At 41.3% G+C, this 12958-nt stretch overlaps 1 protein-coding gene across 1 annotated transcript in view; it reads left to right on the forward strand.

Moving 5' to 3' along the window:
* Positions 1–12958, forward strand: part of FLACC1 (flagellum associated containing coiled-coil domains 1) — a 42802-nt gene that overhangs the window by 7987 nt on the left and 21857 nt on the right. The window contains exons 5-8 of the mRNA XM_043998922.1: positions 686–819; positions 6161–6181; positions 6939–7032; positions 7918–7979. Coding sequence (XP_043854857.1) covers positions 686–819; positions 6161–6181; positions 6939–7032; positions 7918–7979 — 311 coding nt within the window. The remainder of the gene's footprint in view (positions 1–685; positions 820–6160; positions 6182–6938; positions 7033–7917; positions 7980–12958) is intronic.

The following is a 12958-nucleotide window of genomic DNA, read 5'->3' on the forward strand; positions in this document are numbered from 1 at the left end:
ATGAGGGGACTTAGCAATGCTATCTATGATTTTCTTTATTTTTAATTAAATTTTCAATTAACAAGCATTTATTTTCTCTCCCTCTCACCTCCCCAGCCTCCAATGGAGGAAAAAAGAAAGAAAAACAAAACCCTTGCACCACAAATGCAGAGGCAAGCAAAACAAATTCCCACATTGGCCATGTCTAAAAACATATGTCTCATTCTACATATTGAGTCCATCACCTCTCTCTTGGGAGGTGAGTAATATGTTTTTATCATTGATACTGGGTCTTGCATACTATTTGCCAAAGTGGGAGACCATAGGCCATAATCATGGTTTGGGAGAGTTCCTAATTCTTTAAAAGTTATTTTGTTTTAAAAATGTCATTGTGTAATTTGTTTGCCTGGTTCTGTTCACTCTGCATCAGTTCATACAAGTCTCCTCAGGTGTCTGTGAAACTATCCCTTTGGTCATTTCTTTTGGCACTATAGTATTTGTAATTTTCTGTCCTGGGCACTAACCCAGAAGGTAAACCATTTTACATAAAAGATAAAAAAGACCTTCTTAGATTCTTCTTGAAGGAGAGACCTTTCTTGCTTTTTCTAGAAGAGGTAGGCAGAGAGGGACAGGGAAAATGGAAGGAAAACTTGAAAGAACTATAGAATTCTGAGCCCTTATCTGTCCTTGTCATTTGACAACCCAGGAAACAATAAAGATCTCTCCTGGATTTACCTACTCTCGAAGTGATGAAGAAATTTCAGTTCTCCTGGGAGATGAGATGTTCGAAAGGCCAAAAAAGTCTAACGAAGAACATATGGTCAAACTCATACTGCCCAGGTAATGCCCTTGACAAGCTTCTAGGAAAGGGGAGAGGGGATCAAGGAAAGACATTTGAAGCTGGTTTTGTCTATTCTCCCCCATGAAATAAACTCTAGAATCCAGCTTTATTGCCATTTTATGGTAAAGAGGGTCCTTTCTTAGGATTCTAGAAAGCACATAGGAGTTTAACCCAGTTATCCAAGTCAGTTAGTCACTATCCATCCTCATCTTTTCCTGCTGTATGAGTCATCAAATATTCTTATCTTTGGCCCTGATCCTAAAGGCTAGAGAGGAAGACTTAAGACTGTATCAATCATGCAATCCGAGGAAGAGGATGACATTAGAAAAAGGGGCAACTTATGGCCCAAGTGCCATATCTTATGTCCCAGGAGTCCCCCGAATTTCAAGGGGCAGTGCAGATCTCTACTGTTGTGAAAAAATTATCTACCCGACGCAATACAAAAACCACCAAGTCTCCAAGCCATAAGAAAATAGGTTTATTGAGAGAGGGTACCTGTCTCACAATAAAGCCGACCTCAGGTCTATGACCAAAGGCCCCGAGTAGTGTCGCTTGGCTGTTCTTATACCCAAACAGGGCTAATTTTAGACATACAACATAATAAAAAATGGGGCATTTCTGAGAAACAAAGTAATGCATATCAGCACATAACATTTCTGAGAAACAAAGTCAGCACATAATTAGAAGAATATAAAGCACAAAGAGTTTCAGGGGTTTCCACAGAACATAAGAAAAATAGGGGCTTCCACAGCTGAAGTAGGTAGGCCACAGGGGATGATCAGTCCTGATTGTTATATGTACTATTCTTGATAGTTGGACTTTTAAGTCTGTGGATTTAATTGCTAGCTAAGTATAGATTTAGCTGACAAGTATGGCTTTAACCAACAGCTTGTATTAGAAAAACAACTTCAGGGGCAGCTAGGTGGTCCTGGATTCAGGAGTACCTGAGTTCAAATCCGGCCTCAGACACTTGACACTCACTAGCTGTGTGACCCTGGGCAAGTCACTTAACCCCCCATTGCCCTTGAAAAAAAGAAAAAGAAAAACAACTTCAATACTATGTGGATGGCCCACTAACATCCATTTTACCTAATCCATGTTACTGACTTAAGCAACTAATAAAGTATAATATACTGATATATTGAATCACAATTTTAGTTAATATACTGATTATTGCAATTATTAAATCATTTATAACTATGTTAAATCACATAACTAAGGGGTAGGGAAAATCTCACTCACAATACTCCATAGGATGGCCTCCAGAAGCCAGTTCAACTTCTGTTACAAATAATATACATCTTTGTGTGTGTGTGTATACATGTGTGTGCATGCGCATGTGTGTGTACGTGCACGTGTGTGTGTGTGTGTGTGTGTGTGTGTGTGTGTTTGCAAGACTAATGAACTTTACAACAACCTGAAGTTGGCTGGTAAAAACTGATAGAGAAGAATGCCATTTCTGGGAGAGAAGCCTGAATTGATAGTTCTGTTTAGTGATGCAAAAAGATATCATAGATCAGCTCATGTCCCAGAGTTTTCAAATTTGTGTAGCAAAACCAAAAAAAAACCAAACAGTCTAAAGAAAACAAGAATAAACATTTGTAAAAATGAAGCAGCTGGTGGTGCAGTGGATAAAGTGCTGGGCTTGGAATCAGGAAAACCTACATTCAGATCTAGTCCTGGACACTTACTATGTGACCTGGGCAAGTCATTTCACCTCTATTTGCATCAGTTTCCTCATCTGCAAAATGGGGAATAATGGCACCCACTTAAGTTTTGTTGTGAGGATCCAACATGATAATATTTGTAAAAGAGCTCAGCCCAGTGCCTGGCATGTAGTAAGAGCTTTATAATCCTTATTCCCTTCCCTAAAAAGAATCAGTGTAAAGCAAGGGATAGCTGCAGAATAGAATCAAACAGGAAACTGGGAGTAATCATAACAGTGCAGATTTCTAAGATGTTCCACACATTATAATGCACTTTCCTCACAAACAGCCCTAAAAAGTATGTAGGGCAAGAACCATCATCTTCTTTTTGTTTGTTTGTTTGTTTTTTAGTGAGGCAATTGGGGTTAAGTGACTTGCCCAGGGTCACACAGCTAGTAAGTGTTAAGTGTCTGAGGTCGGATTTGAACTCAGGTACTCCTGACTCCAGGGCTGGTGCTCTATCCACTGCGCCACCTAGCTGCCCCCATCATCTGCTTTTTACAAAATGTGTCTCTAAAAGGTTAAGTGATTTGCCCATTTAGAACTGGGGCTTGAGCAGATATCTTCTCAATCAATCAATTAGCATTTATTAATTGTTTCCTGTCTCCAAATATAGGCCTCCCCTCCTGATCTTTCTTCCATGTTATCTGCTAAGGCTGATTTGATGTTACACCAGTCTAGAGTGGGTAAGAAAGGTCTACTGTAGTTCAAGGGGTCTCAAGTGGCCTGGCCTGACCTAGGTCCAGAAGTATGCTAGGACACCATTCCCAGACTAACAGAAAAATAATGGTGTTACAATGATGATGATAGCTAGCATTTTATGTTATGTTTTAAGATTTGCAAAGGACTTTACAAATATCTCATTTGATCCTCACAACAACCCTAGGAAGGAAGCGCTATTATTATCTTTATTTTATGGATGAGGAAACTGAGGCAGATAGGTTAAGAGACTTGCCCAAATACCCTTTGACCCAGCAATCCCACTTTTAGGTCTTTTGCCCAAAGAAATCATGGAAGGGGGAAAGGGACCCACATGTACAAAAATATTTATAGCTGCTCTTTACGTGGTAGCAAGGAATTGGAAGTTGAGGGGGTGCCCATCAATTGGGGAATGGCTGGACAAGTTGTGGTATATGAATACAATGGAATACTATTGTGCTGTAAGAAATGATGAGCAGGAAGAGTTGAGAGAAACCTGGAGGGTCTTACGTGAGCTGATGATGAGTGAGATGAGCAGAACCAGAAGAACATTGTACATAGTATCATCAACAATGAGTGTTGACCTACTGTGATGGACTATATTCTTCTCACCAATGCAATGGTACAGAAGAGTTCCAGGGAACTCATGATAGAAGAGGATCTCCAAATCCAAGAAAAAACAAAGAAAGAAAGAACTGTGGAGTATAGATGCTGATTGAACCATATTATTTCTTTTGTTTTGGGTGCTGTTGTTTTTTTTTTCTATTTTGAGGTTTTGCATCACTGCTCTGATTCTTTCTCTTGTAACAGGATTAATGCAGAAATAGGATTAATGTTATTATGTGTATATATGTGTGTGTGTATATATATCTATATGTATATGTATAGAGATATATAGATATAACCTATATCAGATTACCTGCTGTCTAGGGGAGGGGGGGGAGGGAGGGGAGGGAGGGAGAAAAATCTGAAATTGTAAAGCTTGTATAAACAAAAGTTGAGAACTATCTTTACATGTAACGGAAAAAATAAAATACCTCATACATTAAAAAAAAAGAGAGAGAGACTTGCCCAAGATCACACAGTTAAGTGTCTGAGACCAGGTTTGAACTCAGCTCTTCTTGACTCCAGGCCCAGTGCTTCCTTCACTAAGATGAATCCAACATGACACTGGAGTCAGAACATGTGAGGCTGGATCTCTCAGCTAGTTCCAGGAATGTCCTGGTCTTAGGCCAATGATCCAGAGATAGGCCGAAATTCCTGAGGCTGTAGCTGTAACCTTCCCAATCTGGACCTCCACTACTCAGAAGTTGAACCGGGACACTACTGCTTGTCCTGCCACGTTAAATTAATCAGTTGAGGGGGCAGCTAGGTGGCACAGTGGATAAAGCACTGGACCTGGATTCAGGAGGACCTGAGTTGTACACAGTGTACACATAGTACACAGTATCATCAACATTACGTGTTGATCAACTGTGATAGACTTGACTCTTCTCATCAATACAATGGTCCAAGATAGTTCCGGGGGACTCATGATGGAAAAGGCTCTCCAAACCCAGAAAAAAAGAACTGTGGAATCTAGATGCAGATTGAACCATACTATTTCTACTTTTTTTGTTTTTCTTTTTTGAGGTTTTTCCCTTTTGCTCTGATTCTTCTTTCACAGCAAGACTAATGCAGAAATATGTTTAATGTGATGGTACATATATAACCTATATCAGATTGCTTGCCGTCTTGGGGAGGAGGGAGGGAGGGAGAAAAATTTGAAACAAGAAATCTTATAAAAACAAATATTGAAAACTACCTCTACAAGTAACTGGAAAATAATGAAATACTTTTATGATTTAAAAAAAAGATTAGAGGAAACTTAGAGATGACCATACTGGGGGCAATCTGAAAAAGACATGAGGGACTGGAATCGAGGGTGTTTGTAGAGGGGCTGACCTTGGCCAGGAGAAGGGCCTATTCTTCAGGAATGGATGAAAAAGCATTTGCTGGGCACTTACTATGTGCTAAGTGCTTGAGGGTACAAACACAAAAGCCAAAACAGTCTCTGCCCTCAAGAAGCTTATATTCTAGTGGTGGCTGACGACATACAAACACGAGAGGGAAGCTTTGGTCTATGGGAATGATGATTGGGAAGACAGGGGAGTATATTGACATTCTCTATCCAGGTACAATGGAAGGTTGATTTGATCATGGTTCATGATTCCAGAACTGGGGGAGAAGAGGGGAGGGAAAGCTACAAGTGCTGAAACAAGGCCATTAGTAAGACTAGAAGAGAATGCAAAGTGATAAGAATAGAGAGTAATAAGAAGCAAGCCAGCAAGGGCTTTCCTGAACTAATGGTCAGGAAAGGCAGTCCTCTTACCAGTCCAGACTTCAGGACCCCAGGGCAGCAAGGTGACTTAGCAGGGCTGTGAAAGAAGCGTACTGAGCATCTTGGAAGTGACGCAAAGCATCCTGGCCAGGGCTGTCCTGAAATAATGGTTCTGGGGGAAGTGGCCACCTATCAGGCGTCAGGGGCAAAGGCCATGGAAGAGATGGCCAAAGAAGTGGAAGAGAAGAGAATGGAGTAAAGGAGAAAATAATGGGGCTTGATGATGTCAAGGGGTCATGAGATGAGAAGGGGGAGAAGAGAGAGTTCCCTGTAAATGGGCCCAGTTTTCTTAGGAAAGGAGGGGATGAGGTCTTCCATTGAGAGGATGGAAGAAATGTGCTTTTAAGATGCTTGAGGAGAGAAGAGAAGATTTGGGACAGCCACTTGTGATGAGCACCTTTTTTCTTTTCAATGTTGTCCCATGATTCCATGGTAGTGGGCAATATAAAAGAGCCAAAGTGGTACCCACCCCCACTCTCGGCATCAGTACAGCTCTAGCCAGCTGTGGTCCACAGCGGCTCCTCACAACCCAAGTGCTCTTTATTTTCTCCCTAGGACCTGGATACAGATTGAAATGTGAATACTGAATATATTGTAGATCAAGTTTGACGAATGTGACTTTCTCATTTGTTTCTTCACTCCTATATCCTGTCACCATCATATCCTTCACTACCTCCTATCTTTTCTGAACCTGTACTCTTTGTTCAACACCCTATCAGGAATTGGGTATAATTAGCTGAAGATTATTGCAGCCTGTTAAGAGTGACTCACCTATCATTCACTATGGTAGACATGTCTGTCACACATTCACTAATCTAGAATGCCAATTTTGGGCTATCCCTGACACACAGATGACATGGCAGCCCAGACCTTCAGAAAACACATCTTATGCCCTTTCTTGACTGTGACCCCAGCCTTACTTCAGGCCTTCATATTGACCCCTCATCCCAGTGTGTTTCTGACCTATGTCCCCATTTTCAGCAACAATCCTAACCCTAAACCATCCAACCAGTTCCATTTCTCCCATTTTTCATTAATCCCAAGCCCATCATAAATTCTTGGCCTATTCCCATTTCTTTCTCTCTAGTCAAAAGGGTCTCATGCAATCCCACTTCCTTTTGGATGACTTAAACAAGAATACCAGGCATGTGGCTTAACCAGAGTATTCCTCTAGTGCTCTGATCCCAAGCATGATGAAGAGAAGGCATGACAGATATCACCAAGCCAGTACTCATGATAACCTTGCCAGCTCAGCCAGTTACACATTCTGATGTCTCTGAGTATGAAACTGAGCCTGAGCTGTGTGAGTGAGAGAACCATCTCTGCTTTACAGGACAGATGTCATTGCTGACTTAGAAAATCAGATCACAGAGCTGACCACGGTCATAGAGCAAATGAGCAGAGATCATCAAAATACACAGAAACTGGTGAGTTGCCTTTAGTCTACTTGGTCAGCCTTGTTTATTGAGGACAGTAGGGCCACAGTCCAAGCCTAATCCAAGGACATTTCTATCTTGGCGATGGATCTGTTCAAGAGACATCAAGTGACTCCTTTTTATGGCAGATCCCAGGATCCTGATCTTCATCAGAAGGGTTCTAGTTTCACTCAGCCATTCGGTCATTTTGCCCCATTTGTGGATGCCTAGACCACCAATGGAAATACTATTAACCACTTTCCCTTCTCCCCTGATCCCTCCTAGTTAAAATGGGTCAGAGGAGCTATGAAGTACATTCTGAGGATTCGATGCCTAATCATGTCTAGAATAGCAGCACGTACTTTACATCCTAAAACCACTCCCTGAGGCATTTTACCTTGTATTAAATCAGTAGAGAGGAGAGAGAACACATTCACTTCTTCCAGAATTCCTGTGTGACTGAGTTGTCTATTCCTGTCAGATCAACCAATTGTCTGTTAAGTCAATTAATCAAATCAATTAATTAAAGTTTTATTGACTGTACCAAGGACAGCTCAGCCAGTTTGTGGTATATTGATGGAAAGCACCCTCCTCCTCCTATCTAAATGGCTTTGTGCCCTATCACTATGTGACCAAATGTATTTTATTACAACATCTGAGTAAGTTCGGAATTCTTAGAACGCTGTCTTCGTAATTCATCATCTCACTTTCCAGTGATCAGGAACATGGATATCATCCAAAGCTTGTGTGCTGTAGACAGTGAGTGTAAGGGGGATGTGGAAAAGGGAATTCCCTGTGGCCTAGAAGCTCCACAGAAGTGAGAGAACTTGAGATAGGCCTTGGAGGACGGCTGTTATGACTGACTACATGCTATTAAAGCTGTACCTGTCTTTCTAGCTTACAGATGAAATGGAACACCGGTACAATGATCTTCAGAAAGAATATGAAAACAGCAAGAGGTACCACGACTTGAAGGGAGGGGGTGTGCATGTGCGTGTGTGTGCGTGCGCATGTGCATGTATGTGCATGTGTGTGCGTGTGTGTGTGTGTGTGTGTGTGTGTGTGTGTGTGTGTACCTGTGGAGGACAGGGCAGTAAGGTTTGGAGCTACTCAAGGAGAGGACGGTCTGGTTTTCTCTTGGTGCCACAATCATTTTGATGCCCAAAGATTCTTGGCTGGAACTTTCTCACTCAATAGATTCCTTCATCTCCCAGGGATTCCTTCCTTTCTTCTAACACCAGGGTGGCTATTTTTGTCCTTTAAAAGGGGACCTGAGACCTAACAGCGTCTAGTGGATGGAAGTGTAGGTTTGGAATCGGGGAAATCTGGATTCAAATCCTATCCGTAATGTAATGCTCACTATGTAACCAAAAGCAAATCCCTTACCTTCTCAGTGCTCCAAGCAATGGTCTAAGATCAACACTTAGAGAAAAACTGCCAATTTGCCTCAGTGCAGGGAATCTCTACAAGAGCAATTTCCAACACCGAATCACAAGTTGAGATAAAAAATAAGTAAAAAAGAGTAAAAAGGATGAAAGAGTATGGAGGAAAGAGAGCTGGAATTTGATCCAGCTCTGATCCTTCATTAGCTGTATGACCATGGGTGATTGATCTAACCTCTTAGAGCCTATTTTTTTTTCTCCTGGAAAATGAGTATAGATACTTACTGCCTGTGTGACCCTGGACAAGTCACTTCACCCTCTTTTCTCAGTTTCCTCATCTCTAAAATAAACTGGAGAAGGAAATGGCAAACTACTCCAGTATCTTTGAAAAGAAAACCCTAAATGGGGTCATGAAGAGTCAGACATGGGGCAGCTAGGTGGCGCAGTGGATAGAGCACCGGCCCTGGAGTCAGGAGTACCTGGGTTCAAATCCGGCCTCAGACACTTGACACTTACTAGCTGTGTGACTCTGGGCAAGTCACTTAACCCCAATTGCCTCACTAAAAAAACCAAAACCAAAAACAAACAAACAAAAAAAAAGAGTCAGACACGACTGAAAAAAACACAAATTAACAGCAACAACAAAAGTGGGAATGAAAATACTTTCACTCACTACCTTACAGGGTTTTTGTGAGGAAGGTGTTTGGTGAATCTTAAAGCACTAAGGAAATAAACTCAACAAATTCCAGTGTCTCCCTATCACCTCTAGAATCAAACTCTCATTTGGCTCTTCACAACTGCACCCCAACATCCCTTTCCAGGCTTATCAGACAATACTTGCCTTTCACAAGCTCTGTGCTACAACCAAATGGACCTTCTTCCCATTCCCAGATCCTGTCTGCCATGCTGTCTGTTAGACATGCTGTCTGGATGTCTTCCTACCTCATCTCTGCCCCTTAGAATCCCTGGGTTCCTTAAGGCTCAATCCAAGCATCAGCTTCCATATGAAGGCCAGCCGGCTGCTAAGATCTTCCTCTACTCCCTGCCCCCCCCACCCCAATTACTTTTATAATATCTATTTTATATGTAAATTATATATGTATGTTTGGCCTTCCCCAATGCAATGTGAGCTCCTTGAGGGACAGGGGCTATTTCATTTCTGTCTTTCTACCCCTCCACTGAGTGCTGTGCCTGGCAAAGAGTCGGCACTTGATAAATGCTTGTTGGTTGCTTGGTATGTGTACCTTGTTACTATGATTATTTCTCTAAAATATCCTTTAAAATTCTCTGCCCCACACTCAGCAGTTTGTCCCTCCCTACTTCCATTCCCACTTCTCTCCCTCTATCTGCCAGGCAGTAAAACATAAATAAACATTGTACAGGTGGGTGGGAAGACGTAAGGGAAGAAAGAGGAACAGAAAGACTGAACTGAGAATTCCTTTTCTGAGTCAGTGACCACACTATAGCATTCTCAGTAGCTTTGGGAGGACATTTCTGAACCTGTTTTTTCCTTTTAGTTTGTAGCTGCTGCTGTCTAGAACAGCGGTCTCCAAAGTAGGGTCACCAGATTCCCATGGGGCTATGGCATGACCCCCAAGAGTTTAGAATTAACAAACCAAAGGCTGGGAAGATGGGTCACATCCTATCTACCCCAGAATTCTCAGTGGAGGCTTGTCTCTCACACAAGCGTGCCACTCTTTATACCCACTATTGCCCAGCACCCAGTACCCTTCCTGTACCTGTGCAACCTCCCAACCTCTTCCCTTTGGTACCAGGCATGGGTCTTTCAGGGCAGTTCGAATCTAACCATGACCAGAGCACCAACGCTAATAGCTGAATAGATTTTTTTTTTTTTTGCAGGGCAATGAGGGTTAAGTGATTTTCCCAGGGTCACATGGCTAGTAAGTGTCAAGTGTCTGAGGCTGAATTTGAACTCAGGTCCTCCTGAATCCAAGGCCAGTCAGTGCTTTATCCAATGAATCACCTAGTTGCCCCCTGAATAGATACTTTTGATAAAACTCCTGTCCCCAACGTAGCCACCTCCCCTTTCTCCCTCACCCCCCCCCCCCACCCTACATTCCTATCTCATTGTAGATGCAGCAGACTCCTCTCAGCTGTCTCTGCATTTCAGGGCTGTGGTCAATGAAGAAGAGTTCTGCTCTCTCCTTTTCCCATTTTCAGTGAACAGGGTGAGCAAGCATGGATGGGTCTCAATCTCAATTCACAATCTTTCCCCAAAAACCTACCCTTTAAAAAATTTAGTTGTTAAATTTGAGATTTTTATGACTGCCCTTGATACATTCTTCTAAAGATAAGGGTAAGATTGATGAACACAGATGATTTATACACACGTATAATATAACCTAAAATCATAGTAACTCACACTAATTAATACATTAGGATTTTAAAGAATAATCATTGGGGCAGATAGGTGGTGCAGTGGATAGAGCACCGGCCCTGGAGTCAGGAGGACCTGAGTTCAAATCTGGTCTCAGACACTTAACACTTACTAGCTGTGTGACCCTAGGCAAGTCACTTAACCCCAATTGCCTCACAAAAAAAAAAAAAAAAGAAGAATCATGACTTCAAAAGACTAATAATAATGAAACATACCTTACATTTTGGTAGAGAAGTGATGGACTAAAGGTACACAATGAAATACATATTCTCAGATATTACTAATGTTGATTCATTACAAGAGAGATCTTCTAGGGGCTGAAAGTCATGGTAGGCCTGTGGGTAATGAAAGATAAACAAAAAAGAGCATCAACAAAGCATTTTTTTTTTTTGCAGGGCAATGGGGGTTAAGTGACTTGCCCAGGGTCACACAGCTAGTAAGTGTCAAGTGTCCAAGGCCGGATTTGAACCCGGGTACTCCTGAATCCAAGGCTGGTGCTTTATCCACTGCGCCACAAAGCATTTTTTAAGTGCAGTAGGGGATGCAAATAAAGAGATTAATTGTATTATTGGTGTTTTATACATATATGTACATATGTATATATATACTATATATCATCTAATCTTTAAAAAATAAACTATGTAACAGAAGTCTATTCTATTATCCTCTTTCAAGTTCTCTGTATAATGAAATGTTTTTTATGATGATTTCATAATAAAAATCCAATAAAAATTTTAAAGAACTTTCACTAACATCATCTTATTTTATTCTCATAACATAGTTATGAAGGAGGTAGTTCAAGTCATATAATTTTCCACTTTATAAATGAGGAAATTGAATCTCAGAGGAGCTGAATAACTTACCCAATATCCTACAGAGAGGGAGCGGCAGTCAAGACTTTAATCTAGGTCTTAGGCTTTCAAATGTGGTGTTCTTCCCACTACAACATGCTTTCGCAAATTATGAAAATTGGTTTCCCATAATAGTCATTCTCTCCTCTATAGATACAGAATTTTAGGATCCTATTTAAGGTTTCTTTACCTGTGGTAAAATGTAGCTAGAGTTGATCCTATCACTTTCCCAGCTTTTACAACTATGTGCCCCATTAGGGCTCAAACTATTTCAGTTTTATGTTTATTGATCCATTACAATTTAAACCAAAATGATGAATTTGGGAACAAAAAGGCTACGAAACTCTACTCTGTAAAGGTTGCATGGTGATAACTGTCTGAGAAGCTCTTCTCAAACAAATTTGATAACTGGCCTTTGGGGAGCTGTATTTATATAGTGTAATGATTGGAATAACGCCACCTGCTGGATACTTACTGTAGAGGAGTTCTGCCCATGAAGGGAAGGTCTTTGAGGGCAAGACCAGGAGTCAGGAAGTGACACGGGCTAGTGGGAGGAGGAAGGAAGAGACTGGCGCTCAGTCTCGCTCTCTTTCCTCTGGACTCTGGTGGAGAGCGGAGCTAGAAATGTGCTCTCCCTTTAATAGATAGGAATCTAGGCTTTTCTCTCTCTCTTTACCAAATTCTTATTCTCCTTAATAAATGCTTAAAAGTCTAACTCTTGCTAAAGCTTATAATTTATTGGCGACCACTCATTAGATATTTTAGACAGTTTAGCTAGAATTTTAGCCTTAACAGATGGCAACCACGAAGGGATAAGCTAAACCTCAGTCTTCTGATCTTCTGGTTGGGTAAGAAATTTCCCCTCCCTCTCCCTTTAACTGCTAAGTACTGGCGTACTGGCTGTGTTTTCCTTTAAATTTTTTCGAATGGACCTTTTAAACTCCCTAATTACCCTATTTTTTATTTTAGTCTGTTTAACCAGACAAATGGGAGATAAGATCATGTTAATGCTTTGTTTTTGTGGATTTTCTATTTTTCTTTTTCTTTTTGTTAAAAGAGCCAGCAACTTACTCACACAAGGAAATATCTCCCCCTCTCCCAACCATGCTTTTTCAGAGAAACCTGAGGAGATTCCCGCAGCTTTTCCCAGTTCTAACAGTAATTGTTGCTTTAATTTTGCATGCCTGGAGGCAATGACCCACCCTCTAGAAGCTTTTAATCCCCTAGCACCTGGAGGCAAAGTGGGGGAAGAGGAATCCAGGCCTGAGTTCAAAATCAAGTCTGATTCAAATTGTGCTGGTCCCTCC

Source organism: Dromiciops gliroides, chromosome 3 (genome assembly GCF_019393635.1).
Source record: "Dromiciops gliroides isolate mDroGli1 chromosome 3, mDroGli1.pri, whole genome shotgun sequence".
NCBI classification, from domain to species: Eukaryota; Metazoa; Chordata; class Mammalia; order Microbiotheria; family Microbiotheriidae; genus Dromiciops; species Dromiciops gliroides.